Source organism: Aspergillus ibericus (assembly GCF_003184845.1).
Source record: "Aspergillus ibericus CBS 121593 unplaced genomic scaffold BO80scaffold_3, whole genome shotgun sequence".
NCBI lineage: Eukaryota > Fungi > Ascomycota > Eurotiomycetes > Eurotiales > Aspergillaceae > Aspergillus > Aspergillus ibericus.
Window position 1 is genome coordinate 81,071 of NW_020292101.1, and position 26,429 is coordinate 107,499.

The window sequence follows — 26,429 nt, forward strand, 5'->3', positions numbered from 1 at the left end:
TAGATTGCATGCTAGATTACGGGGATGTCCGCTTTTGGGGAGTTGAGCCAAGTGTATGGACATGCCTGGTAGTGGGTTCTTTACCTGAAATGGAATTAGACGTGTTTTCTATACTGGTTTTACGTGTAGATCGTTGCTAGGGCTGCTTCATATGTATCAAGGCCAATTCGACAGAGGTCGTAACAGTATCAAAAGTCAACAGGGTATCACTCATAATCGATATATACATCACCCCAATCAATTACATCCCAACATCATCCTTGTCTCCGAATTCATCCTCTACGAAATTCCTCAACCTCGGACCCTCCTCATCCTCCACCTCCCGATCAACCCACACCGGCTCCCCATCCTCATCAAACTCAGCCCACTGAAAAAACTCACACCCCGTCTTCCCCGGCGCAAACCCCGCATAACACATCCACATATACCGTCCCCTCGTCTCCTGCTTCCTCTGCACACACCTTAAAATCGTAGGTTCCCCGCACCGACACCGCGGGGTATACTTCGGATGCAACGACTCCCGATACCACCGATACGTAATATTGATCCGTTTATTCCCGGCCACCGGATGCATCGTGATACTTTTCGCTGGGACGATGGCATGTTTCCATTCCTCTTGCATTTCGGCATGCATGATGAGGAGGGAGTTGTGGGGGAGGTGGATGGATATTTGTCCCTGTCCTTGTCCCTCCTCCTCGTTGGTATTATCGTTAGGGAGGATCTTGCGGAGTCGGAATTCGCGCTCCACGCCCAAACTCAAGCTTCCAATGACAGGACGGGGCCCGAGATAAGTAAGTTCATCAGAGTGATAGCCTACGCTTTCGGCGGGGCCGGCGTAGCAGTTCACGAAGGCGGCGTTGGGGGTCCATGGTTTCGGAGATTGGAAGGGGAGTTTTGGACGGAGACTGATGTGGTGGTTGACGGTGGTTTGGACGCGAGCGGAGACGGCGCGCATGTGGGGAGTGAGTTGACGGACGTTGGAGCGGTAGGTACCGCCGTAGGTGTATTCGGAGGTGTGTTGGTGGTGTTCTTCGGGGGTGGAGACGTAGATGCTGGAGGAGTGGGGGCTGGAGACGGTGCGGGAGAAGAGTTGGAATTGGGGACGGGAGAAGTGCGGGGATTCGGCGAGGAGTTCGGTGAGGAGGGCGGTTGCTTGCGAAGAGGGGAGGAAGTTGTGGATGAGGGTGCAGGGAGTGTGGGTTGCTATGTCGGTGGGAGAGTAGAGGTGGAGGGTGGTTCCTTTGGGTGGGAGGGTGGGGGTGGTGGTGGATGGGATGTGGGTGGTTAGGGAGGTTTGGATTGCTGGTGTCCCTGGGAGTGGCGTTCGTTTCTTGGTCGGGCGTGCCTGGGCCTGGATGATGGAGGAGGCTGTTTGTACACAGCCACTGCTGGAAATCAGGATTTCCATCAACGCGTCCAGGGCCATGTCGGGGAAGAGTGAGATCAGAAGGGCTAACTTCAGGTCGGTGGAATCCTCGTCGGGGATTGGAGCTGAAGGGCTCCGGGGCCTCTTCCTGGAGACGAAGCGATCCATGGAGAGGATCTTGCAGTCAAACGAGGAGCCATGAGTGGACTTGAAAGCTGGGTTGATGTCAAGAGAAGGTGAAGGTTTGGCCGAACCAGGAAACATCCTTATCGCCACGTGATTGCTATCGAAGTGGCCAATCAGATACGTCATGGATCCTACTACTGACGCTACCGAAAATGGATGATCGAATTCGGCGTCTGACAGATTAGGTACCTAATTACTGTGTAGGTCCCTATAAGAGGATCCAGGCCCACTAGAAACTCCCGTAGAGTTTCCAATCCGGCCGGTGGTTCTGAGACTCCATAATCCCGGAATACATTTCCGCAATGCACCCTCAAAAGCAACATGTGGAGGTGATCGTGGTGGGGGCAGGTATGCGCTTATTCTAACTGCTGTACTGCATGAAGTTTTGACAGAACTTCAGGACTGGGTGGTCTGGCAGCGGCCAAAACGTATCTCGAGCTGGCACCGCAAACGGATTTGCTAATTATTGAAGGGGTAAAACTGCCAACCGTCCACCGCGAGCGCAACTGATCACGGCGTTAGCGTTCGGCTGTAGGTGGCGTATGGGCGGAGAACAGTTATGACGGTCTCCAGACCAACAATCTTTATGGAACGTATGAGTTTTCGGATTTTCCGCTGGACCAGAACAAGTACGATGTCCGACCAGAAGCCCACATCCCTGGGTATGTCCTGAAGCAGTACTTTGGCGATTTCGCAGAGCATTTCGACCTTCAGCGCCGGATTCGCTTCAACACCCGTGTTCACAAGGTCGAGAAAGTCGACGGGTGTTGGAAGGTTCAGGCGCAAACGATCGGCGATGCGGAGACGCTGTACACGTGTACCAAGCTTATCATGTGCACCGGCCTTTCCTCGACACCGAATGACATATCCATCCCAGGACAAGAAAGCTTTGGAAGACCCATGATGAATCAGACTCGGCTCGGAAAAGAGGGTGTTTCACTGGCATGTGATCCCACGGTCAAGTCCGTGACCGTGATTGGCGCATCAAAGTATGGATACGACGCTGTGTATATGATGGCCTCGCACGGCAAGCAAGTGGACTGGATCAATCGCAAGTCAGGCGGGGGTGCTGTGTGGATGGCTTTGCCTTGGGTTTGGTTTGGACGTTGGCGGGTCAAGCTGGAGGGCCTAACCACCACGCGGTTTGTTAGCTGGTTCAGTCCATGCATCTGGGGGGAGTATGACGGCTTTGGATGGGTGAGAGGATTGCTCCATGGCACCGCCCTGGGAAGGTGGCTAGTGCGTTCATTCTGGCACAAGATGAGTGGGGATGTTGTCGAGGTTAATGGCTACCGGAAGGCAGATGCACTGAAGCATCTGGAGCCAGATGAAGGGTAAGAACGCCGTGATATCATGTCATGTACTCACGAATATAGGTTATTCTGGACAGGTCGCTTTGGGATTCTCAGCTATCCCAAGCATATCTATGATTTCGTCCGGTCAGGGCAAGTGACAGTAAGCAGGAAGGATATATCGCACTTGTCAGAAGGCAACGTCCATTTTACCGATGGGACATCCCTGCAAACCGACGCCCTTGTCGCCATCACCGGCTGGGATTTAGCCCCGACCATCACATACGAGCCCAAGGGCCTAGATATTAGCCTCGGGGTTCCAACCCGCGATCTATGCGACGAACAAATTTTCTGGGACCGGTTTGATCGGGCCGCCGATGAAGAGATACTGGCTCAATTTCCCGCTCTGCGTCACCAGCCGGCCGCGAAGATCCCATATAAACCAGGAGTGAGCTCCTTCAGGTTCTACCGTGGCATTGCACCCCCAAAATTGACCGCCGAAGGCGATCACTCCATCGCATTCATGAAGATGATCAATGGCCCAAGCAACGCCCTTTTGGCCGAGGCACAGGCTCTGTGGACATATGCGTACCTCAATGACAAGTTTCCAATTGACCGGTCGAATGTGTATCATCAGACGGCTCGGACCAGTCGATTCGGGAAACATCGGTATCCTTGTGGCTTCGGGTCCTGGTATCCTGAGACGGTCTTTGATGCGATGCCATATGTGGATATGCTTTTGATGGATCTGGGGATCAACCGATGGCGAAAGACAAGTGGGATTCGGGAGGTGTTTGAGGAGTATACCATCCACGATTACCGCGGCATTAATCGAGAGTGGAGAGATGCACAGCAGCGGCAGAAAGCAGCCCTGCCTTAGGGCCTGGTTGTTCAGGCCTGGATCCTTCCCGATTGAACGACAGGTACAAGCATTTGAAGTACTCCGTAGCTAGCCGTGCTATGCCAGCTGGGTTCGAATCCGAGTTGCAGAGGAAATAAGCTACCGGATAATCCCCTCGAACGAAGAAACATGCCTCCATCCACACCATACAGCACTCCCCCATACCTACCAACCCATCCCAACACATCTTACAGATCACATCATACCTCACATGCATCTCAATCCCACAAACAATCTATACATCATCTCCTTCCACACAAAACCCACCAACATACTCACATCTCTCAACACATCTATATCACACTACGAAATACGAAGTAGTCCCTGCGTAACTCACCGGAACCCACTCGCGGGATCCGTCCGAACCATCATCCGATCCGGGAAGGGTTCTTCCGTGAAAGTTCAATCTGGACTGGAGAAGGGTGTATGAAGATACCGAATTGGGAACCGGTGAGTAGGTAAATTCGGTGGTGAGGAATGGCAGGTGTGGTTTGCTGGGATATTTGGTGGTGGTGATAGCTTGGTGGGGAAAACTAAATACTCGGTAGTCGTTAGTATAGCATCGGACTGATTGATAAGAGATAGACATGGAAATGGTGTCGGTGATGTGCATGACAGCTGATTACCTTATTGCTGTCATTTTTTGATAGATATATATTTCTAGAAGGTCAATATATACTATGTAGTAGAAAACTAAACTAGGAAGACTACTATCACGGGCATAGATACTTTGTCCTATGGTATATATGGTTGACGTGAACGCGCCGATCACACGGAGCGTGACAACCAATCACCGAACCTCGGCACGTTGACTCCCCGCAATCCCTCCGTCGCAGTCGCGCTCCCACCATCACCACCATCACCACCACCCCAACCACACAAACCACAGCGCCATGATCTTCCTCCCTTGAACCTCAAGCCAAAACCTCACACATCACAATGCTCCACTTCCGCACCGAAGGTTTCAACGGATGCGCCGTCAAATACTCCCCCTTCTTCGACAACCGATTGGCAGTAGCCTCATCGGCCAATTTCGGTCTCGTCGGAAATGGCCGTCTATATATTCTTGAATTGACACCAAACGGAATTGTACCGTATAAATGGTACCCTCCCTCCCCCTTCCCCCTCACCTAAGAAAGAAAAAAAAAAAACTAACAAAGCAGGTTCACAACCCAAGACTCCCTCTACGACCTGTCCTGGTCCGAAATCCATGAAAACCAACTCCTCACAGCCTCTGGCGACGGCAGCATCAAGCTTTTCGACACCAGTGTGCCCGACTACCCAATCCAAAACTGGAAAGAACATAACCGCGAAGTCTTCAGCGTGCACTGGAATCTCGTCGCCAAGGACCGGTTCTGTAGTAGTAGTTGGGACGGGACGGTACGGGTGTGGTCGCCGCATCGACCGCATTCGTTGTTGACGCTGCCGACGCATAGTTGTACGTATGCGGCGGAGTTTTCGCCGCATTCGCCGGATATATTGTCGTGTGTGGCGTCGGATAGTTATCTACGGGTGTTTGATTTGAGGGTGCCGGCGTCGGCGAAGAATCATTTGGTGGTGCAGGTGCCGATTCATGCGGGGAACTCGACGGGAGCGGTAGGGGCAGGGGCAGCGGGGGTGGCACCGAGTGAGGCGTTGACGATGGATTGGAATAAATATCGACCGTCGATGGTGGCGACGGCGGGGGTGGATCGGACGATTCGCACGTTTGATATCAGGGCGCCTGGGCAGGGACCGCAGACGGTGATGGTGGGACATGAGTATGCGGTGCGGAAGGTGGCGTGGTCGCCGCATTTGTCGAATGTGTTGCTTAGTGCGAGTTATGATATGACGTGTCGGGCGTGGAATGATCAGTCGCCGCCGGGGGCGGTTGGGGATGTGGATGTGATGCGGACGGGGCCGGGGCCGAATATGGGGGTCGAGATGGGACGCATGGGACGGCATACGGAGTTTGTGACGGGGGTGGATTGGTGTTTGTTTGGGAGTGAGGGGTGGTGTGCGAGTGTGGGATGGGATGAGAGTCTGTATGTGTGGGATGTGAGGGCTGTAATGGGGTAATTCCTTCCTCCCTCCTTTCTTCCCTCCTGGTGGTTTATTGGATACTAGATTGCATGATACCATTGTTCGTGATCATTCTGCATTGCGGTGTCTATACTTAATATCACCTCATGGCTCTATACAGAGCGGGTATACCCATCCCAACCTATCCCCCAACCAAATAACCCCCCCAAAGAAAGAATCTCACCGAGTCAACCTCGCCTCCACCTTCCTCTTCTCCGCCTCCCTCACACTCGCAATCTCCTCCCGACTCGCATCAAACGCCACATGCACCTGATTAAACGGATTCTCCTCACTCTTCTCAAACTCCTTCTTACACAACTCAACCCTTTGATTCCTCCTAAGTCCCGGATTCTCCGCCTCAATCTCGGGTAACCTCCTCGCCTCAAACGCCGCATACGCCGCCTTGAATCTCCTCTCCGGGTGTCGATCAATCTTGCCACTATCCTTGCCCGTCAGTGACAATGCGTCCAACGCGTTATCGATACCCGAGGCATTAAGCGCAGAAGCCTTCTTGCTGCCTCCGTCTGAGGAATCGAGCTGCGAGAGGTCGAGGGTTCCGCGGCTCGGGGCGGCGGATGATTTCTTGGTAGCGGACTTGGTGTTCTTGGGTTTGCTGGGCTGGGAGGCTTCTTCGGCGGCGAGGAGAGCGTCGCGTTCGGCTTTTTTGCGCGCGGCTTCGGCTTTTTTGGCTTCGGCGTCGTCACTACATATCATCCTCGTTTAGTTATTTGGTTTGTTTGGTTTGGTTTGGGGTGGTTGAATTTGGTCTGGAGGGGAGAATGTAGAGAAGGGAGGGGGGAAATACCGCTTCGCACTACTCTTCGCACCCTTGGACCATTGCTTATCCTCCTCTGCGGCGCGTTTGGAATCCTCGACGGCCTTTTTCTGCGCCGCGGCTTCGGCTTTCTATCCCCATGAGTTTCTTGTTAGCTTGCGTGTATACCGTTATCGTGCAGACTTTTCGGAATGGGGTGGTGGTGGTGGTTGAGCGGGGGCGGGGTAAGAATAATTCTTGCGCGTAGCGTAGCTAATTACACCGCATGAGGGGTGAAAATTGGAGGAAGAACATACACGGGCGTTTCCTGCGGCCTTTTTGGAGTTTTCGCCGGCGGCTTTCTTGCCTCCCATGTTGGATGGTATTTGTTGGTGAAGGTGAAGTGAAGGAACGCTGTGGAAGTAGGGAAACGAAAAGAAGTATTGAAGTGGGATGGAGGGATGAGTGGATGGATGTCATCCTATGGCGGGAGATGCTGGGCCGGCGGTGGAGCTATGACTAAGGCGGTGCCGCATGGATGGAGACCTGGACATACTATGTGGTCCTTGTGGTAATTGATGAGGAATCAAGTGAGGTGATGAGTGAATGAGTGATGAATTTTTTGTTGGTTCACTGGTTTAGGCAGTATTAAATACAATTGTTGCTGTCGCTGCGCTGGGCGTGCGTGTGACATCTTCAACTCTATCCATCTTCTTTCTTTCTCAACACAGTATCGCTGCTTCGTGGGAGAACCGGGACAAGCACAGCTGGCCCGATCAGCTTGATCGGGGCAGCTACAGCTTCACCTCCCAAGTCCCCTTCTCCCACATCTTCACTCCCCGAATATCTTCAATGCGCAACAACGCCCGCGTGTTCCATTCGAATCCAAACAGAAACGCCGGATCCCCATCTTTATCCTCAACCGGGAATGAGGCATCAAGGGGGACATATGCACTCGTCTCGTGGGCCGGTTTAGTCTCACCGCGGGCCGCCTTGGCCAGATGCTTGATGCGGCTTTTGATCTGGATGGCGGCGTTGGCGATCGGCCCGTGCTGGTTGAAGCACAGGGCGACGTATTCGAGGCGAAGGTGGGGAAAGTGCAGGATGCTGTCGATCAGCGTGTACTGGACCTCGCGCAGCATGGTGGTGCACATGTCGGCGCGGTACCAGAAGATTTGCAGGGCCGTGAGGGAGGATAGGCCGCCGATTTGCTCGACGAGGTAGTGCTGGTAGGTTAGTATCAATCTGCAAGGGGAGTGTGGATGACTTACAATACTCCAGTTGTTGACACCGACGCCCAGCTCGAGTAGGTTGCGGCCGACCTGCGAGATGAGTCGGATGGTCCGCGCATCGGCCACCCAGCTGGATCCCTCGTCGTTGCGCAGAACTAGTCGCTCTAGGTGTTGCATGTGTTTGCTCAGGATGTCCTTGCGAATGGTGATCATGTCCACTGTGGTCTTTTCGGCCAACGACTCTACCTTGGCCTGGCTGCTGCGTTCGAATAGGAACAGCTCGGTCACCTTATCAAGGCTGCTGATCAAGGTGCACAAGGCAGTCGTGACGTTGTCCGTGTGGATGGAGGTCAGCTGGAGAGGACGCATCTGGTTGCATCGCTTCAGGAGAATCCAGAGCGGGCCTTGCGGGCCAACGTTGAGCAGGGACAGATGTTTGAGTGAAAACATGTTAATCGCCTGGCCGATCACAGTCGCACGCACCGGAATGAGATGAATCGACAGGCTTTCCAAGGGGATGCCATGGGCCTGTCGGACATAGCGGTCGAGGGCCTTGTCGGTGGGCTTCTCGGGCCCGGCCGGGGGGTTCCTGACGGGCTGCTTTCCTTTGCTTCGGGAGTCAGGTGTGCGGAGTCTAGGCGCTGGGTGGTGCGAGAAAGCTAGAACACTGGCCTCGGTGATCGAACGTTGCGTTTCTTCGAGGAACTCTTGATCCTCGCCCTCGTCCACCACATCGGGGTGCTCGATATCGATCTCGTCCGACGGACACGTCTGCTTCCGTATCTTGCTCTCCGAGGAAACGAATTTGCTACTGCTCGGCCGGGGAGATTCAGGAGTCGAGACCGTACCGGACGCAGTCGCAGTCGCAGTCACCTGGGAAGCGTCTTTACTCGACTGACCGTCCAGGTATTGAGTCGTGGCCTTGTCAATCCGATGAAGCGCCCCGATGATGCCAGTATGTTCCGAATTGAGGACCATCATGGTTGGCAGCATGCGGGAAAGCGAGCGCAAGGCGCGGACGAACCTTCGATCCTTGACCTCTTCCGAGAGGGGCGGGGATGTAGCGAGCGATCGATGATGCTCGTTCTGCAAAGCATCTTCCAACGCCTTAGTGCGCAGCGTCGGACCATTGAGTTTGAAGATGTACGCCAGCACCGACTCCTGGATGGCGCGTTCGCGACGGATCACCGGGTCCGAGGAGAGAAAAGAATCGGTCGAGGGTGGTGCCGCGGACTGGAACGTCGCCTGGTTGGCTGTCTGAGCATGCATCGGGTACATGTTGCTCGCCAGCAGAGTATCCCCTGGGGTGTTAGCCAGGGTTCTCTTGCGCGCTGACTTGGCGAGATCGTCCGAGAACGACAGCTTCAGCGACTTCAAGGTAGATTCGCACTGCGAGATACAATGCGTGAGCTGCGACACGATCCGTAGATCCTCGATATTCAGCACAGCCAGACTCTTCAAATCCGCCAGGAGAGAAAAGGTCGACGGCAGTTGGAGCTGCCCGAGTTCCTTGAGCAAGTGAACCTCAGGGCCAGCGGCTCCCCTCGACCCTCGAGTGGGCGGATTATCCACGGAAAAGTGAAAATGCGGTGTCTGCAGCATCTGTCCAAGCACCGGTTCGGTCGCGCCCCCCAGGGGACGTGTTGGCAGACGAACATGCAGGTCCCGCAGATCCGGGACACGACTGAGGGCCTGAAAGACCGACGGCGTGAGTTCGAGACGAATATCCCAGCTATCACATCAGCCAGACCTCCCCCCACCCCCCAAGCAAAACATCCACTTACTTAAACCCCATCAAATTCACCGTCCTAGGCACAGTAATAGCCAGCAGACTACTCAAATGCCTCCCCGCCTCATAGCTCAGCTCGGGCTTTCGAACAATAACCCCCTGTCGATTATCGGCCTCGTAGGGCGCGATATGCGTCACTGTAATGTCTTTCACCCACGCAGCGTAGTCATAGCTGCTGCTGCCGTTCACAGTCTCAACCATAGCCGTGAACCGATCCAAAGAAGTCTGCGAGAGGATAGGATCATCCGCGTGAATGGCATAGCAGATATTCCGATACAACACGGCCGCCGCAATGTCCCGGAACTGGTGGCAGACGCTGGCTAGATTCACGAGACCTTTCTCACCAGCCTAGATTGATGCCTCGTCATTAGCACGCGTTCATCCCAAACACGCCACTCCCCCGTCCCCCCTACTAGTAATGAGGGAGGGGCGTGAAAGTACCAGGAACAAAAAACATACCGATTCAAAAATCCCCGTGAGAATCTCCAAAGGAAGATGAGCCAAGCTCACGCGGGGCCCATCTCGGCGTGAGATTGGATTGGCCATGCTGGAGGAGGAGGAGGAGGAGGAGGAGGAGGAGGAGGAGGAGGTGTTCTCCGCTGTTCTGGACGAGTGGTTTGGTTGCACGATGGATTGTGGCGGAGGATGTTGTGTGGAACGCGGAGAGGGACCGGACCGGTGGAAGACTGGGTGAGTGATCATGGAGGGTAGAGGGATGGTAGGTAGTGCGGGAGTGGGAGGAGCGGGTGAGGAAGGGAAATGTAGAATGGAAGGGGAGAGGATATGTCCGTGGAGGTGTTACTTGGATAGTGGTCTGTGCAGGAGTGAATGGATGGCTGGTAACCTGGGTTATTCACGGAGTACTGATACTTGGTGTTGGCTCGTGGGTTCTACTGATGTAAAATAGAAATTGTAGGGAAAGAAATAGAAAGAATGAAGCCTTCAGATGATAGAGTGGACATCAAACGTATTCATACTATGAGATTAGATACTATGCAAAATCCCTATTTACAATACACCTACACAGGCATCACAGGCATGCGATACTCCTCCGGAATATCCATCGGCCACGCATCCACCCCATCCAGCAACGCCAGCGCCAATCCGCCCGTGTGGTGCATCTGCAGATGACAATGGAGGAGGAACGGTCCCGGATTCTCAACCAAGTAGCGGATGGCCAACCAGGACGGCGCCGTGTTCGAGGGCGGCGAGTAAAACGTGTCTCGGAACTGAGGGTTCTCGAGGTTGAAGTTCTGCGGAATGGATTCCATGGCCTCCGCTACCGAGGAGTAGGTGAACGGCTCCGACCCTTGCCCGATCACAAAGTACTTGTTGGAGTGCTTGTGGATGGGATGTTGTGGTTGGCCCATGGTGGTGATGTTGATGATGAGATCCACCCAGGTGTTGTTCAACGTGGTTATGGAATAGGCGGGCGAGATGGCGCTGAGGTTGAACAGGACGGGGGGAGACAGTTCTTCATTCGACATGGGGTAGCTGTTGCCCAGGGTCCAGATGTATGAGGCATTGATCGTGTTGACGTTGAGGATGTACGTCCGGTCTGCGTGCAGAGCAGGTGTTTCCACGGGAAAGGGCACCACACGGCTTTCGTTCAGGAAGACCGCGGTGGTGGTTGCATTGGCACCGGCCTCGTTCAGATACGGCTGGGAGGGATGGCTCTGGCCGGGGGTCGAGCGGCCGTAGGACAGGACGGCGGTGCCATTGATGAGCTGGGTGGCGTAGTTGTTGGCAACCCGGACTGTGTAGTCACCGGCCGGATCCGACTTCAGTTGTACCATCACCGAGTATCGCGATCCGATGGGAACCGTGACGGCATCGACCAGTAGGGGCTCCACATAACGTCCATCGATGGCGTACACATACATGGGATGCTCGTCGATGGAGAACACGAGGGAAGAGAGACCCGCCATGCTGATCAGGTCATAGCTGACGTATTGCGACGCAGCATCGACCTGGAACACCTCCGTGGGCCCCTCGCTCGGCGTACAGCCTTCGTAGAAGCCCTTGGGGACCTTGCTGAGATCGGCTGGGTAAGAGCCCACGATGGCTTGGGGTGGTAGACATGCCATGTCAGTCAAGGTGGCATTCCCCAGAATCTGCTTCTGCGCCTCCGTCGTAATGGCATTAATGTGCTCCTGTGACGGGCAATACACCGAGCCTTTGCCATTGATGAGAATCGAATTGGAACAGTAGTTCTCCACCCCCGAGGCGACTTGAATCTGGAGAATATCCTCGGAAGGAAACGGCCTCCAATCCGAAATGACAATCGGTTGCGTGTGCTTTTCCGCTTCCAACATCGCCGGCTCATCCGCCTGCGAAACCAACGCAAACGGCCTCTCCACCGAGTCCTCTGGCTCAATATAGATGGGCCCGTAGAGGCCATCTTCGATCTGAGCCCGCACGTGCGAGTGATACACATACGACCCGTAATCAGCGGCCTTCCATTTGTAGAGAAACTGGTCCCCGGGCTGGATTTCGTCCTGCGAGAGTCCGGGGACTCCGTCCGACCAGGGAGTGCCTTGTTGTTGGATACCTACATATCGTTAGTATGGACAATTGAACAAGTGGCATGTTTCGAATAGACGGGAAAAGCCAACTGACCATGAAAGTGAACCGTCGTCGCAAACGGCATCGAGTTATTAACCAAAAATTCCACATCATCGCCCTGCTTCAACCACAAGGCAGGCCCCGGGAGCTGACCATTGCTCAAGATGGCCTTTCGCAGGGCACCGGCCACGGGCACGTCCTCCCAGGTCAGATCGATCTGGAACTGCACCACACGGCAAGACACCCATTGTACCAAGCAAAGCGCCAACAGGGCCAGCCTGCTTTGAGATATCTTCATCGTGAACACAAAAGAAACAATAGAATAAATATACAAAGTCCAACAGAATATGTACAGTCGAACCGGCCGAGTCGAGAACTGGTTGTCGTTGCTTGGCTCCCATCACTGCGCTGGCATCGAGGTTCTTATAGTGTTGAGGTGTCGCGAAGAACGGTCGTCAAAAGCCGGTGAAGCCGAGTAGTCAGGCAAGGGATACAGGTCTAATTCGTATAGCAACCTTCATGGAGACTCATGGCTTGCGGTTCATAAGGCGTCCATATGGCAAACATAGTGGATCCGTCATATGCAACATTGGACCATGCCTCGCAGGGTGCATCAATTGACAAGCTCACCGCAGTCTTGGGGCATATTCAGGTCCGAGAATAGAAATTTATTGGCTTCATGCTGCAGGCAAGACGGGCCAACATGTCGCATGTCAAAGCCTACTAGCGAGAGAGCCGGCCGAGGAGATAGATTGCAGGGCAGCGAACCAATGGAGGGCACTACATGGTTGATGTCGCGCTGAGCCGCTGGCCGTCGGCAAGGAGCCAAACCAATTGACGATATGGTGTTGTTTATCGAATCTTATTGCCCCAAAGCGAATGGTCGCCATGACCTGTCACTCGACGCCATTCCGGGTGGCGCCCCCGGCCAAACCTAATCATGGATCGTCGCAACTCACTGAAGAATGTAATTGATGGCCGCTACATGGTGAGGATGGTAGATACATGGTCAAATCGAAGAATGCCACTGAAATCAATCAAAGAATGAGGAAAAGAACAGGGAAGAAATAACAAGTTAAGCAAAGTCGTCTCATGTCGGTCATCTCGGAGTCCTCACAGCATTATGGCTCATATAAATCGTTCATTCGTTCGCCTCCGGATCGACGGCTCCTTTCACCGCCGGACTCATCGGTTGAGTCAGGGCCAGAAGCTCTAACGAGAATCCCAGTGGCTCTGGATCTTTCATTTCCACCAAAGAAATCTCCGGTTCCGGATCGTAAACAGCAAGCGGGCCTTGTACGGAAGAGCTTGTCTCGGGTTCTGCTTGGGGTTTTGGGGAATCCTCGAGCACTGGCCTGAGAATGCCCTCAGAAGCCACAAGTGGAGAACTCACAGCAGCCACTGAGCTGGCAAGGATATCACTTGAGCTGGAAGGGAATGGGGGCATAGCACGCGGAGTCTCGACGCTCGGCAGTGCGCAGCTGGTAGGCTTGTCCCAGCTTGTCGTTGAAGAGTGCATCGCCGTCACAGCGAACGAGGAAATGGAAGCAGATTCCAGAATGTCCTGGGGAAATGGCCGGAGAGCTGATTGGTCCGCTTGAGGCGTAGCATGAATCGCAAAGAAGACGACCAGGAAGCTGAGGACGGCAATGGCGACATTGCGCCGGTCGCTTGCCAACACTCGTAGGTAATTCACCAGCAGTGTTTGTAGATCAATATCATCACTCGATCTCGGAACATAAGCATGCTCTGGCATTCGCTGCTCTTGGGCAGCCGCCTTTTCAGGAATCGGGGGCGGCCTTTCGGCTTCTTCAGGAACAAACGGAGTCTGCTCCTCAATCGCCCGGGGAGGTGTCTGAGGCGAATGTTGGCGCACCTCGGCCGTTCCATGCTCGAGCTCCTGTGATGGCACCTGCAGTCGATTCTCCAAGTGGTATATCTCCTCCTCCAGCAGTCGCCTCTCTAACTCCCTCCGAACCTCCGACGGAAGCCAAAGGCCGACTTCGACATCCACTTTCTCCATTTCCTTCCAAGCTGCAGCCCAGGCCCCAGCTCGCATCAGCCCATTAGCAGCGAAAACCTTGATCTCCCATTTTCGGCCCGCGTTATTGTGGCGAACCACACGTCCGCCACAGTCCGGACAGTCCTCTCCTTCTTCCTCGTCTGTAGCGCTCTCTTCTTTCACAGACTGGTCGTCCCTTTCGGAGTCATTTTCATCTCGTCCCAGAAAGTGGCCGTGGTCCAGTCTCGGACGTTGTAGCTCTAAGCTCTCCAGCAACCGCTCCTCGAGTAAGTCATACATATCTTCCGGATGAGAGATAAGGACACCGCGCTCACGGAGCACGCCAGATCCAACCTTTTCTTCCAGCAGCTTCCACCGTCTCCAGTATTCTGAAGGCAGAACCTCTCTCAGTATCTTCTGACTGTGATAGCCCATTGCAGGGACCGGAAGCGATGGGGGAAGCAAATTGCAGTGCAAAAGCACAAGTGGATATTCCTTCTTGACCTTCGGCTTGCCTGCCGATCCTGTGGGCGAATAAAACTGCGACTTCCTCAGCGGAGACGAGCCGGAAGATCGCATAGAGACGTCAGAGAAGCGCTGGCCTCTGCGCTTTGGTGGGGTCAAGAAATCATCTCCTTCATCCTCCGTGTGCATCTGCATCGCTTTCACCGAGCTTGGCTTCCGAAATGCAGTTTCCCGGTGCCTGATTGCAGGAATCGAGCGCACCGGCCCGTCCAATGTGCTATAAACCTTGCTGTCCTGATCCTCCCAGTGGTGAGGAAGAGTATTATCGGGTATGACCGCCTTCATTCCATCCCCCATCGTGAGCACCGAACCCGGTATGGAAGAGACAGAAGAGTGGCTGGAAGCTCTAGAGCTCATGCGATCGAGGTCGTCATCCAAATCACCGCCCATGATATCCCCAAATTGCCGCGTCGAGGACCCCGAGGAATTGTACCCGCCGTCGTAAACTAACATCTGTGTGTCTTCATGGGACTGGTCGATCTCGTCATAATGTCCGTATCGGTGCTGGTGTCCCGATTGCGAAAACGTGGGGGAAGTCGGTGGGCTCTCGTAGGCTGAGCCTCCGTAGATGCCGCCTGTACAGTCTGCAAATTCAGTCAACTGGACGTCATGAGAGTGGTCGTCCATTGGGGTTGGTCATAGAGAACAGTATAGACCGAAGAAAGTATAAGGAAATGGTTCCCCACTGCTATCCGTGCGTCAGTGCTTGAAGGCTGTCAGTGAGCCTGTGGACCTCAGAGGAATGTTGGCTTCGATCTGTCACGCTAGACGGGAGAACGATGGAGAACGATGGTATTCTGGGACACATTCCACCCACTTCTTGGAAAGATGCCGGGGATGTTGATCGCCGTGCCTGGCTGCTTTGTTGGGGGATGGCCTCACCGCCCGGTCGTGCTGGGCAACCGCCCCTCGCTGGCCCTTAGCTTCTCCGCAATCTCCGCCACGGCCTTGTGACTGGCTACCTCCCTCCCTCTGCCTTGATCAGACTGTCTCAGGTCAGGTGGGGATCTCCATCACAACGCACGCCCCAGAGGATTAAAGAAGACTGATTTGGAGGTACATACAAGTACAGACCTAGACAAGAATATACTGACACGCTCATACCAAAGAATAAGACTGCCTCCGCTCACACGCTCAACGGTCACGCCGACGCAAACATCAATCATACAACATTTCCACGAGATGAATCAAGTTAAATGCACCAAAGGCCGCGTATATGTCTTCCTCCCACAACATAGATAGCCCCCAGACGCCAAAATACCTTCAAATCATCATAACACAAATAGCCCGTACGCACAGTATACACTTAGTGAGGGCCTTGCGAAGCTTCGTCATGCGGGCTCAGCAGGGTTGAATAATTCTGATGTTCTCCGAAGTAATTGAGAACATCTTGCGGAAGGTATTCCAGCCAGGGCAGGATTTCACCACTAAAAGCGAACGGAAGCTGATCCTGTTGTTGGAGCGTAGCCATATCGATGTTTTGACTCTCGATAAACACGTCACCTGCATGGGGGCCCACACTAGGGTGGATACCTGGGGTCCGTGAGCTCATATGGCCGTCGCTAGGCTGCTGTTCGGTCGCAGCAGGTAAGCTGTAATTGAAACCTGGCACCTGAGTTTCGAGCCTGGAGGCCGAAGGATGGTTGTAAGCCGATCGAGAATTTGGAGGTCGGGTGGCGGAACCCGGAAAAGACGTGTTCAAGCCAAGGAGCAGATTCGCATCAGAGGCCGTGACCTGTCCAGGGGACGCGAGCGGAAATCGCTCGGAGCCGGCTGCCATGGATGTATTTGGTGTTGACTCCGCAGCCCTGGATGGTTCCAAAGTCTGCGAGTAAAAGTTCGAGCTTTGGCTGCCACCGGACTGGACTGGAAGGTTGGGGTAGCTGTGGCTATACTGAGATGAAAATGTGGGTTTATCCGACATGGACTCAGCCTGGGCGGGCATTTGGTATAGAAGGCTCAGGTTCGGTTGTGACGAGTTTGTTGCACCGGTCAACGCCCATCCAATAGCTTGAAGGATTAGTATCTGTGTATCGGGTGCGGTAGATAGATGAGGATCGGAGAACTCACCTTGACTCGGATCAATCTTAGGCGACCGTTTGCCATCCAAAGGTGTGTCCCCTGTTGAATCTTCCGCTTCGCCTGAAGTAGCCAAGGACGTCTGGGTATGTCTCCAATGTGGTGCAGTGAAAGGCGGAACGGAAGACACCTCCACCGCACTTTCCATCTCCTCTACAGTATAGAGCAACGGATCAACGATTCCTTTTGCCTTTTGATCCAAGACAGTGAGGATGTATTTGGTACCTTCCCAGTATGTCTCGAGCGCTTTCAAAGCTTTGTAACATCGTTGATAATTCTCCTTTGCAGCGGATGCGAGAAGTATATGCTTAGCAGTCGGCTTTCGATCGGAACCATTTGCGGGGTCCAAATTCGGCATCACAAAGCCACTGGTTTGGTTGGTGAGTAAGGGCTGAGCAGGAGGTGAGCCAGATCTTGAGGAGGGTGAAGAGTAGTAGGCACTCTCCATGAGGAAAGCACATGCGGCAATGTACATCGGCTGGGTTGTAAAGGGGTTGCCAATGAAACTCTTCCCGTCCACCAGTTCCGAGAAAGAGAGGATATCGGCAATGGTTTTGGCCGAGGACATCGATAGCTCCCTACTATTTGGATAGAGATGTTGGATGGTCCCACCGAACGAATTGAGCAGCGTGGGTTGATGAAGCAGGACGATCAAGGTGTGGAACCACTGCTTTACATTAGCGTTGAAGAAGAGCTGCTGACACACAAACTCACAAAATGAAGCAGGATGAAATTGGTGCCTTCCTTCGCCTTGACGTATGCCTGAAAGTTTGCTGCGTTGAAATGAAGCCTAGGCGACAGACGCTGATAGATGCCTAATTCGATCATGATTAGCCCTACAGAATCGCGAAAAGCTTCCGGGTCATACCTGTCAAGTCGCTCTCCATACCAGCCAGCATTTTTAAGGTATCCGATGTGACATGGTTGACGTCCTGAATTCCATTAATGAGATCCGTCACTCTGCCGTACAGGTGTATTATGCGGATGAGCGGGGGAAATGGTGCTGGCCATCCATTCGGCAATCGGGACTCTGCTTGAAGTGGAAAGCAAAGTTCTATGTCCTCGTCGCGTAAGGTCACTGGCCGCCCTGTTCCAGACGAAATCACTCGGTCGAGGAAGAATATACTCCAAAAGGTATCAACCCTTTCGCGTTCCCTCGCACGCCGGCCCTCGGTATCTTGCATATCCCGTACCGGGCCGGGGGAGGTCTGTGGCTCATCATATTGATCGTCTCTCAACTTCCCGGCCTGCCCAGTCAGGACTGCATTCGGAGTCACACCGCTCATGCCATAGTTGAACCCCAGCCCCCGCACCTTTTGCATTCCAAGGTCCTGAGCCATCCGTATGGATATACCTAGGTACATCCAGAGACCGCTGTCGTGGTTCGAGCCGAACTCTTCGTAGGCAAGCAGGAGGCACGCCTGTACGCCGGACAGAGTAGGGCACGAGAGAGAATCCACCAGGGTGCCCATTGCTCTGTGGGCGAACGGCTGCCCGCGGTTGGACTTTTTTATGTCGACTTGCGGCTCAGAACCATCAATGGTCGGAGCTTGGGGAGGGCAGAGTAGCGGATGAGGAGAAAACCTCGCGGACAATGCACATACGGCATCCACAAGCATGGTGTCCACCCTTTTGTCTTTCAAGTCACGGAGGAACCTGTCCCGCTGTAAGAACGGAAAGCTGCACCCAAGATGCACAAAGAATAAGTCACATAAGTGTGTCACTAGATTGCTGACAGGAAGGGTATCATCACGGTCATAGAACGGAATGGTGTTGTAGTCACGACTCTCGCGGGTGTCGGGTATTGTGCTGAGGTTGTTCAATCCAACATCTGCAAATTTTGGACTTCGGAGGGGAGATAATGACTCTGCACCTTTTGACAAATAGTCAGCCAGCCGTCATATAACGTCGCTAGCATTGCTAGACATACGGGTGAATGTAACCCGTTGCCTGCAGAGGCTAATGGAGAAAAGCGATATCAGAGATGCAGACCTGATGACAGTGATGGATTGCTCTTGCGCGAGCCTCGCACCTGAACGACCTGAAAGAAGTTAGAAGATGAGGTTTGTGGCAAGACTTGAGCAATATGCGAACCATCTGTTTGAAGCCAGGGACAATAGCTGTCGGCCCAAAATATCTAAAGTAGGGCACATGTGTACGCGCGCTGGAACTTAAAGAGGTGCGACCTAGACTATGATAAGTATGGGTGAGAATCAATTGATCGAGGACATACTGCTTTCTGGACTTTCCCCGCTAGTCTGCTGTTCAGGCTCTTTCGTTGCCCGCGAGGATGTGTCCCTCGGCAGAGACGCCTCTTTTGCCTCCAGCGTTGTGTATATCTCGGAGGGTTTATCAACGCCATCACTAACAGGCACTGTGGCTCTGCGGGGAGAAATTGGGGAGCGACTGGCGAGTTTATGAGTTGTGCGCGACGTCGCATCATTGGGTGCTGGTAAAGTAGCAATTGTAGGCGTTCGTATCGCGGTATCGGATTGCGATCGACCATGGGTAGAGGGTTCGCTGTACCCTTGGCAAATATGGTTGTAGTCGGAACACGTTTTACACACTGCCATCCAAGAAACATATGAGTAAGACTTCGGTCATGGTTACGTCAAACACGACTTCGTACCTGGTTGCTCTCCTGAGCAGCGGATTTTGCGCTTGCGACACGTCAGGCACCTATGTAGCCCACGGGGAGCATCGTGTTAGTTATCACAGGGCAGGAAGGCGAGAGACTGGGTATCAAGGGACTGACTCACGCCGCATTAACTCGTCGGCGCTTCGTTTGGGGCTGCCCGTCTGTTGAGACGAAGCGAATCTGTCTAGGAGGGGGAACATGTTTGCCGCCGTTCTTCTTAGGAGAAGGGTGGCTCATTGCGAGCAACTTGTCATCCGGGATCACGACACATTGGGCGAAAGCTTTACGGCGATCGATCGTTCCCTAGGATGAGACACAAGGGAATCGCAGGCGGAGAGTGAGGACGAGGAGAACAGCGGTATGAAAGACCCTTAGACAGAAGCACGCAGTGGAGAGACAAATCCATGGACGTGAGTTTGATCCCACGGAGTGTCCGGTGAAGACCGTTGCGGGATGGAGGCAAAGGAAGGATGTGGATGAGGGGAGGGTTGTTCAGTCTTTTTTTCCCTTTTCTTTTAATTTTAATTTCCCTTTCCTGATTCGTATTTTTGCCTCAATTCTTATTTGCTCGACCCGTAGGGCGTCAGCGTTAGCATCGATAGGGAAGCTAAGCAGCAAATCTTCGTGGAGGTACCTGGTCACGCCCGCTCGCAAGTAGTACCGGGGGAGGGAGTGTTGGGTCGAGAATCGGCCAACTAAGCCCTTGGCTCGTCCTGTCCTGCCTCCAGGTCGCGTCGGAAAAATAAGCCACCCCAAAGGAAAGGCCCAAGCAATGCTAGCCTGACCGCCTAGAAGGGATTGTTGATTCGACGGGGGGGTTCTCTGTTTCTACCAACCTGATCACGAGATGGATCGAATCTAGTCCAGACGGGAGGGATGACCGACTGTTCACTAGTGAGCCAACTAGAGCGGTTAGGCAGTTCTTGGTGCCTTTGGCTCGTATTATTAGGTAGAGATGGCAAGGAGATTAGGCAGATGAAACCAATCGACAACCCGTCTGAGGATCATTGGATCCGACACAGCGTGGCCTGTTACATACTGAAGGGAGCAGGACAAATCGAAAGATAAAGCGAACAGGCAAAGGCGGTTCCGCACTTCCACCTCCTCCGTCCTGGCGGGCCATGTGACTCTCCAGTATGTATTGTTGACGTTACCCACTCCTTACGGGCCACGCCAGCCACGACTGGTCTGCTGCCAGGGAGGGAACACGACCGATGAACGGACGCATCGATTTTGAATCGATCGAGAGGTCATTCCCCATCGGGAAGGCTGGGATGGGCGCTGCAACTCAGCCTCGAGCAGGTCCCCATTGCTGTTCCACGCCGCTGGAACCTGATCGCCTAGACCTACCTCAGAGGCTCAGACCCCAGGAGTCTGGACTCCAAGTCTGGGGATGAAAGTGGACTCGCTTCTCTGTTTTCTCCGCCCGGAGGCCCGGACTCACGCCTACCTTAAACGGTTACCCACTTTTCAATCTCCACGCTCAACCGAGTGAACTCACGGTCGGTCGGCTCAACTCCGACATAAGCCCGCTCTGTGCGCCCAGGCCAGAATTGGCTATTGCTCAATTTACGGCTATGTTGTCCGTTCCCACATTGCTGTTCATTTCTGTAATCTATCGTTGTTCAGTAGCTAACCAATTCTATCGTGTATTTGAGGTGATCTAGTGTATGATTAAACCGAGGCAGCACAACTCTCCACCCCAGTGTCTAAGATGCGCCATATCTTCTCCAGGTCTAGAACTGCGGCCTGGGGATTTCGATCGCGTCGGTAGTCCGACCGTACGAAATCCCTCCCAACCGACTGATAGGCTTCAAAACCTTCAGATCGACAATGCTCTTGTCCTCGTTGATCGCGTCGTCTCTTACCCAGAAGCGAACACCCTCGATGATTGCCAACACCCCTGATTTCTTGCCGGGGGTCGACCGACTTTCAAACTCCTTGGTCTCGACCAGCTTGCCTTCGATGGCCAGAATGGACTCTTTCACACGGGCCGCCTGGACCACGGAACAGGGCGCTTGGGTTAGCCCCGAGACCTCCCATTCGGAGACGCCGTATGGAGTGTTGATCGCCGTCGCGTTGGCGGCTTCAACGAAGTGCTCCGAGATGATATTGATCACACATTCCTCCGTGTCCGCCAGGTTCTTCAGTGTGTCTTTGGCCTTGTCCAGGGATCCCACGAATCCCACCGTGAAGAGCGGGGGGTCATGGTTGATGACCTGCGAATAACTGAACGGTGCCAAGTTCGTCGTCTTTCCATCCTTGGACTTGGTGCTGATGAGCGCAATGGGTCTCGGGACCATGCCGGAGATCAAAAGCTTATAGTTGGAGGCAACCGGTCGTCCCTCTTCGTAGGGGTCAATCTCCAGGTGGTTCTTTTTCAGACTCTCGCCCCCATCGTTGGCACCATCTCCCTGCTTCCAGTCGGGATTAGGTGGCTTCGAGAAAGTGACCGGCGCGTCGCGCTTGAACTCGGGACGAGCGGCTTGGATCTTTTCGAAATCGTCTCCGACTTTGAACATGGTGAACGTCTGGCTGAATGTTCGGCCCGGATGGAGGATGTTCACACGATGAAAGGGTGTTCTGCAGTTACTGTATGATTGTCAGTATGCAGACGGGGCATGGACATCAGAGGTTACAGGATCCGATGCTCCTTGAACCTTGCTGTCTGAAGAAAGGTACGCGAGACTTACTGAAAGTTGAAGGGTGGCCTGTGAGAAAACCAAGAGGCTGTTGACAAGATGGAGCGACGCATGAGGATAGCGACTTCACTTTTAGTCTTGACGTTGCGTTAGTTGGGCGACTGTCCAGTTCATCCGACCGGTTGGCCTATGGTTAATTCCACGGCCATGTTGCCAAGCTGGACTTGGATTCCACGCTCAGAGGGGCTGGCTGTGCATACAGAGTGCGTGGAAAGAGTGGTTACGGCTCGGCTAGACTCATTTTTGAGAGCCGATGATTCGAAACTGCTGATTAAGCAAAATACAGCCACGTGATTTTTTATGCTTCGTATCTAAATGATATAATATCTTATCTGGAAAAGTATTTTAATCAGATCAAGAGATTTTCCAATTTAAAGAAATGGCGTGTACTCCTTACAGATCTCAATGATATCAGGTCTCTATCAGGTTCTTGTTTACATATAGTAATAAGAGGGGGGTCAGCAACGACAGTACCACTATGGTTAATCCCGGGCCTAACCCCTCAACTCATCCGGAAAATTCATTCGCAAGGCTTCCGAGAGACCCATGACAATGCTGGTTGAGAGACTGCCATTGGCCGTGGTGGCAATTCCGCATCGGAACGGAGATTCGGCAAATTCGGTGTTGAACGGGTAGCGTTTACGGAGTAGAGCGTCTGGACTCCACTTGGGCCTATCAAACAGCATGCTTTCTGTTGTATTCCTGCTCGGTGGCAGAGAGGTTGTGAGGTGGCTCGGTTCCTATATGGCATACCAATATGCCGTTACATAACCTTTCAGGTAAAGTGGCTGCATAGAAGGCGTGAATCATCGACATCAATAGGGATAATGTCTGCAGAAAGCATCCAGACCCAAGTCAACAGGATGAGGAGATGGAGGAAACTCGGGCGGCAGAGCAGTAGTATTCTCCCCATGGCCCTGGCCCAGCTGATCTCTCTCCTTAACCGCTGTAGCTGCCAAATTGCTACAGACAGCAGCGCAAGAGAATGAAGCCATGGACACAGGACAGGTATGTATTCCAAATCCGGAACAACATTCGCAAACCCAAGCTGACCCGAGTTCCGTAATCAAGCTGAGCTGGCTCTGGATATTTATCGCCCGAATCACCGGAATGTCATTTCGCAAACAAATCTCTGACTGCTGGTGACGCCTCGAAGCATCACAGGAGTCTTTGGGAGTATGTCGTACCAAACATACAGTCTGGGCTTTTACTATTCTCTACGTGCCCTTATTCTCTCGGAGGCCACAGTCCAACTTCCTCTCCCCGATAGTGGCCGCATATGCCTGCCTTCTGAAAGAGTGTCGCTATTATCTTGAACCCAAGTCATTGACTACTGTTTTAAACCCCCCCCCCCCCCCCCCTTCTCTTATTATCTACCCAATAATCAATCTTTCATGGCCCGCTTAGGAATTCACGAACTGGACCCATTCATGCGTGTGTAATGGTGGGCATCGATGCACGCTTACCTTTTCCAGCGGTATAGAGCATATTAATATAGGACGTGTGGGATGATTCAACCTCACCTAGAATGGCCGGGAAGTTGGGAACAAATCCCCGAATAACCCGATCTAGGCCCGCGGAGTCGGGATATTGCCTCAGCCATGAAACAAGGATCATGAGCTGGAAATCTAGGGCATCCACAAATCTGGGAACTTAAGGTCGATTCGGTGGCAGTGCGAGTCGACATGTATAAGAGCGGTCAAGGTAGTACTGTACTTGTGGCAAACTTTGTCAGATCGAAAATCCCTGATGAACAAGTCTTCTTTGCAATATTTCTGAATGTACGGGATCTATAGCCTCAAAAGTGACATCGTAAAGGGTCTGCTCATCAATCTGATTGACCCCGAGTTATTCAGTATACATACGCGGCGGAGTGTGAAGCCGAACTGGGTCCTCTCGTTTGGCCATGTGCAACAAGCCCATCCCGTGGAAGAAGCCCTAGCAGCGCGCGACAAAATCCCGAGACCGGGAAATTACCGCGGGCTGGTTTCGCATTGCGCAGTAGATAGCTCCTGAGCGCCGGCGATATCATTTCCCATCCGCATCGAACTTGCGTCCTGAAAAACGTGCCCGTAATGTAAGGTCTTAGTCAAGCCGTGACAAGACCGGACAATTCATGTCTAGCAACGCTATACTGTCTGCCTTTGCAATGCTCTCTCTCTTTTTTGTTGTATTTATACCTTTCCTTTCTTTCCTTCCCCAACACACTCTCATGTCTCTCTCTGTCCCTCGTGAGAACTCTACATCTCATTCACCATGGCGGGTTCCATCCAAAGACATTTGATGTTGATGCAAAAGGGTGAGTCGTCTGTTGTACTTATGTTGTCGCCCGCTCCGTTATGCTCGATGCCGGCTGACACAGTCCCCAGCGTCGTCTATGTTCAGTCTACGCCGCGCCGCAGTAGCATCCTCGCCTATTACGCCTATCATGAGTCTGGCGTGGCAGCAACAAGTTCGGTATGTCATGCAAAAGATCTAGCATAGGATCTTGTTATGGCCGGGAACATAGGGATTGACGATCTCTCCCTCCAGGATGCAGACCACGAAGTCCGTCACGACACCACTGAGAGTGATCACGGCGAAATCCGCCCAGGAAGAACTCGCTCGCCAACGCCTGCGGCGGCCCGTGGCGCCCCATCTGTCCATCTATAAATGGCAAGTGCACTCGGTCAGCTCCGCCATGGAGCGAAACACGGGACTTCTCCTCGCCGGCGGCCTGTATCTCTTCGGCACCTCCTACCTGGTGGCCCCCTGGCTCGGCTGGGATCTGTCCTCGGCCGTCCTCGTCACGGCCTTTGGCTCTTTGCCTGTAGCCGCCAAGCTCGTCCTCAAGTTCTTCGTCGCTTGGCCCTTCACCTTCCATCTCTTCAATGGCATCCGGTATATTGTCGCCTCCACCGGATACACGTTGGACAGTAAGTCTCAGTTTATCAAGATCGCATGGGCTGTCGTCGGTTCATCGGCTTTGGCCGCCGTCGGCTTGGTGGCTTATGTTTAAGGAAGTGCCATCCATGAGAAAATTCATTCCCTAAATTCCTGTTTCAAAGCAGAGTAGTCAGTCTGTACATGTATTCAAAGGATTATAGAATTTCCAGAACGGTTCTATAGCAAGACCGAGACGACAATAAGTGGCTGAAATCTATCTTAGAAGTATTTCCCGGGCGCCTTGGAATGTCATGTCCGGGTTGAATATGAATTCTTATAGTCATCTCCCTACAAAGGCATGTGGTGCATGGCAGCCCGGGTACGTCCCTTGGACGTACCGCCGTGCATCAACCTCAGGGGGGAGCCATCATGATCTAGCTCACTCGCAACACAGATGAAGGACTGATATCGGTACCCTTCTCCATGCTGATTCTCTTATTGTGCCTGTCGTTGGCTTGGCAGTATTCGTGCCACTGATGCCGCATGTCCTTGCCCGCGCTAGTTTTCTAGTTAACAATGTCAGTGTCCACTTGCAGCGTTACTGACAGGTCCATCAGGTGCCGTCAAGTTCGATCCCCAGGCTGTTTCGCAGTACATTATGGGCACCACCACAGCCGACAGCATCGACTCCGGATTGTCCATTCAGTCCATGCGTGAGATTACTAAACCACAATACCGAACATACCTGGCGTGTTGTTGTCCTCCGACTCCTCCCCGCTACGGAGTACGGAGTCACGGACAATAGAGGATCCACAATATCCCGGCGCTAACCCCACCAGCCGCCGCGGATGTTGCCTTCCGCCTCAGCCCGACATTACAGTATCAAGGGCACCTCTTCACCAAATGTGTCATGGAGCAGAGAGAAATTTCTCTAGCCACGATCCGGAGAAAAGTGTCCGCATTTTAGCGTTGGGATGAAGCTTCAATTACCATTTCTTACAAGCATCGAGCAGATATCATCATCAGGACAATCAGGATGTCCTCCATCCATCTCACGGATTCGACCCGCCAGATCGAGGCTGTTACGTCTCTACAACAAACATCTAAGTGAATGAGGCAGACCAGTGCGTATCCTCCAGGTGCGATTAATTCCGGAGGAGACTGGGATCCCCTTTTGTATTCGTCTTGCGAACAATCTGCGGTATGCTTTCGTTTCCCCCCAGTAGCTGGAACAGCGGTAAAATACTTCCCACTTACGTGATTCTCTGCCACAGGGTTATTCCGCCATAGCATTACGATTGGGCATTGATATGAAGCCCTTAGCGCAGCATCCCGAGTCCTTCGGTGGAGGGGCAGTGACTCTCGCAGCTGGCGGAGACGAGCAAAGCCGATCCCCTTCTCGTATGTAAGTGATTAGCCCGTCTCTGTACTGGTAATAATGGAAGAGATCACAGACACCATCGCCATGGTTC

The 26,429-nt window shown here is 53.2% G+C and overlaps 11 protein-coding genes across 11 annotated transcripts; 3 read left to right on the forward strand and 8 right to left on the reverse strand.

Moving 5' to 3' along the window:
- Positions 1-241: 241 nt before the first annotated feature.
- On the reverse strand, positions 242-1,534 carry BO80DRAFT_345484 (putative CUE domain protein; the record flags this gene model as incomplete). Its single annotated transcript, XM_025715326.1, has 1 exon — positions 242-1,534. The coding sequence occupies one exon, from the start codon at positions 1,532-1,534 to the stop codon at positions 242-244; it is 1,293 nt and encodes a 430-aa protein (XP_025579518.1).
- A 320-nt stretch (positions 1,535-1,854) lies between these two features.
- On the forward strand, positions 1,855-3,724 carry BO80DRAFT_440792 (dimethylaniline monooxygenase; the record flags this gene model as incomplete). The annotated part of the gene is made up of 4 exons (XM_025721147.1): positions 1,855-1,900; positions 1,953-2,026; positions 2,075-2,886; positions 2,929-3,724. The coding sequence occupies 4 exons, from the start codon at positions 1,855-1,857 to the stop codon at positions 3,722-3,724; spliced, it is 1,728 nt and encodes a 575-aa protein (XP_025579519.1).
- A 960-nt stretch (positions 3,725-4,684) lies between these two features.
- On the forward strand, positions 4,685-5,803 carry pex7 (putative peroxisome biosynthesis protein (Peroxine-7); the record flags this gene model as incomplete). The annotated part of the gene is made up of 2 exons (XM_025715334.1): positions 4,685-4,848; positions 4,909-5,803. 2 exons carry the CDS (start codon positions 4,685-4,687, stop codon positions 5,801-5,803), a joined length of 1,059 nt encoding a protein of 352 aa, XP_025579520.1.
- A 58-nt stretch (positions 5,804-5,861) lies between these two features.
- Positions 5,862-6,981, reverse strand: BO80DRAFT_421250 (coiled-coil domain-containing protein 124). Its single transcript, XM_025718563.1, has one exon. It carries the CDS (start codon positions 6,518-6,520, stop codon positions 5,987-5,989), a length of 534 nt encoding a protein of 177 aa, XP_025579521.1. The 5' UTR covers positions 6,521-6,981; the 3' UTR covers positions 5,862-5,986.
- On the reverse strand, positions 6,395-6,968 carry BO80DRAFT_421251 (uncharacterized protein). Its single transcript, XM_025718564.1, has 2 exons — positions 6,612-6,968; positions 6,395-6,509 (listed from the first exon to the last, which is right to left on the reverse strand). The coding sequence occupies exon 1, from the start codon at positions 6,932-6,934 to the stop codon at positions 6,752-6,754; it is 183 nt and encodes a 60-aa protein (XP_025579522.1). The 5' UTR covers positions 6,935-6,968; the 3' UTR covers positions 6,395-6,509; positions 6,612-6,751.
- Positions 6,982-7,161: 180 nt separating the features above from the next.
- On the reverse strand, positions 7,162-9,566 carry BO80DRAFT_421252 (uncharacterized protein). The gene is made up of 2 exons (XM_025718565.1): positions 7,842-9,566; positions 7,162-7,793 (listed from the first exon to the last, which is right to left on the reverse strand). Exons 1-2 carry the CDS (start codon positions 9,392-9,394, stop codon positions 7,355-7,357), a joined length of 1,992 nt encoding a protein of 663 aa, XP_025579523.1. The 5' UTR covers positions 9,395-9,566; the 3' UTR covers positions 7,162-7,354.
- A 1,034-nt stretch (positions 9,567-10,600) lies between these two features.
- BO80DRAFT_397552 (multicopper oxidase) lies at positions 10,601-12,604 on the reverse strand (the record flags this gene model as incomplete). The annotated part of the gene is made up of 2 exons (XM_025717384.1): positions 12,201-12,604; positions 10,601-12,132 (listed from the first exon to the last, which is right to left on the reverse strand). Exons 1-2 carry the CDS (start codon positions 12,442-12,444, stop codon positions 10,601-10,603), a joined length of 1,776 nt encoding a protein of 591 aa, XP_025579524.1. The 5' UTR covers positions 12,445-12,604.
- A 683-nt stretch (positions 12,605-13,287) lies between these two features.
- Positions 13,288-15,300, reverse strand: BO80DRAFT_345588 (uncharacterized protein; the record flags this gene model as incomplete). The annotated part of the gene is made up of 1 exon (XM_025715333.1): positions 13,288-15,300. One exon carries the CDS (start codon positions 15,298-15,300, stop codon positions 13,288-13,290), a length of 2,013 nt encoding a protein of 670 aa, XP_025579525.1.
- Positions 15,301-15,847: 547 nt separating this feature from the next.
- BO80DRAFT_130126 (putative C6 transcription factor) lies at positions 15,848-19,909 on the reverse strand. Its single transcript, XM_025713577.1, has 9 exons — positions 19,512-19,909; positions 19,382-19,431; positions 18,986-19,318; positions 18,847-18,938; positions 18,745-18,793; positions 17,621-18,625; positions 17,467-17,567; positions 16,744-17,419; positions 15,848-16,683 (listed from the first exon to the last, which is right to left on the reverse strand). Exons 1-9 carry the CDS (start codon positions 19,625-19,627, stop codon positions 15,980-15,982), a joined length of 3,126 nt encoding a protein of 1,041 aa, XP_025579526.1. The 5' UTR covers positions 19,628-19,909; the 3' UTR covers positions 15,848-15,979.
- Positions 19,910-20,979: 1,070 nt separating this feature from the next.
- BO80DRAFT_421256 (flavin reductase family protein) lies at positions 20,980-22,179 on the reverse strand. The gene is made up of 2 exons (XM_025718566.1): positions 22,084-22,179; positions 20,980-21,982 (listed from the first exon to the last, which is right to left on the reverse strand). The coding sequence occupies exon 2, from the start codon at positions 21,910-21,912 to the stop codon at positions 21,127-21,129; it is 786 nt and encodes a 261-aa protein (XP_025579527.1). The 5' UTR covers positions 21,913-21,982; positions 22,084-22,179; the 3' UTR covers positions 20,980-21,126.
- Positions 22,180-24,469: 2,290 nt separating this feature from the next.
- On the forward strand, positions 24,470-25,090 carry BO80DRAFT_397562 (succinate:quinone oxidoreductase subunit C; the record flags this gene model as incomplete). Its single annotated transcript, XM_025717385.1, has 2 exons — positions 24,470-24,549; positions 24,625-25,090. 2 exons carry the CDS (start codon positions 24,470-24,472, stop codon positions 25,088-25,090), a joined length of 546 nt encoding a protein of 181 aa, XP_025579528.1.
- Positions 25,091-26,429: the final 1,339 nt, after the last annotated feature.

Coding starts and splice junctions, on each gene's coding strand:
- BO80DRAFT_421251 (XM_025718564.1), bottom strand. CDS start 6,934: ATGGGAGGCAAGAAAGCCGCCGGCGAAAACTCCAAAAAGGCCGCAGGA.
- BO80DRAFT_421250 (XM_025718563.1), bottom strand. CDS start 6,520: ATGATATGTAGTGACGACGCCGAAGCCAAAAAAGCCGAAGCCGCGCGC.
- BO80DRAFT_130126 (XM_025713577.1), bottom strand. CDS start 19,627: ATGAGCCACCCTTCTCCTAAGAAGAACGGCGGCAAACATGTTCCCCCT. Junction 19,432..19,511: donor CGCCGACGAGTTAATGCGGC/GTGAGTCAGTCC, acceptor TGGGCTACATAG/GTGCCTGACGTGTCGCAAGC. Junction 16,684..16,743: donor TAAGATTGATCCGAGTCAAG/GTGAGTTCTCCG, acceptor TAATCCTTCAAG/CTATTGGATGGGCGTTGACC.
- BO80DRAFT_421256 (XM_025718566.1), bottom strand. CDS start 21,912: ATGTTCAAAGTCGGAGACGATTTCGAAAAGATCCAAGCCGCTCGTCCC.
- BO80DRAFT_421252 (XM_025718565.1), bottom strand. CDS start 9,394: ATGCTGCAGACACCGCATTTTCACTTTTCCGTGGATAATCCGCCCACT. Junction 7,794..7,841: donor CTGGGCGTCGGTGTCAACAA/CTGGAGTATTGT, acceptor ATTGATACTAAC/CTACCAGCACTACCTCGTCG.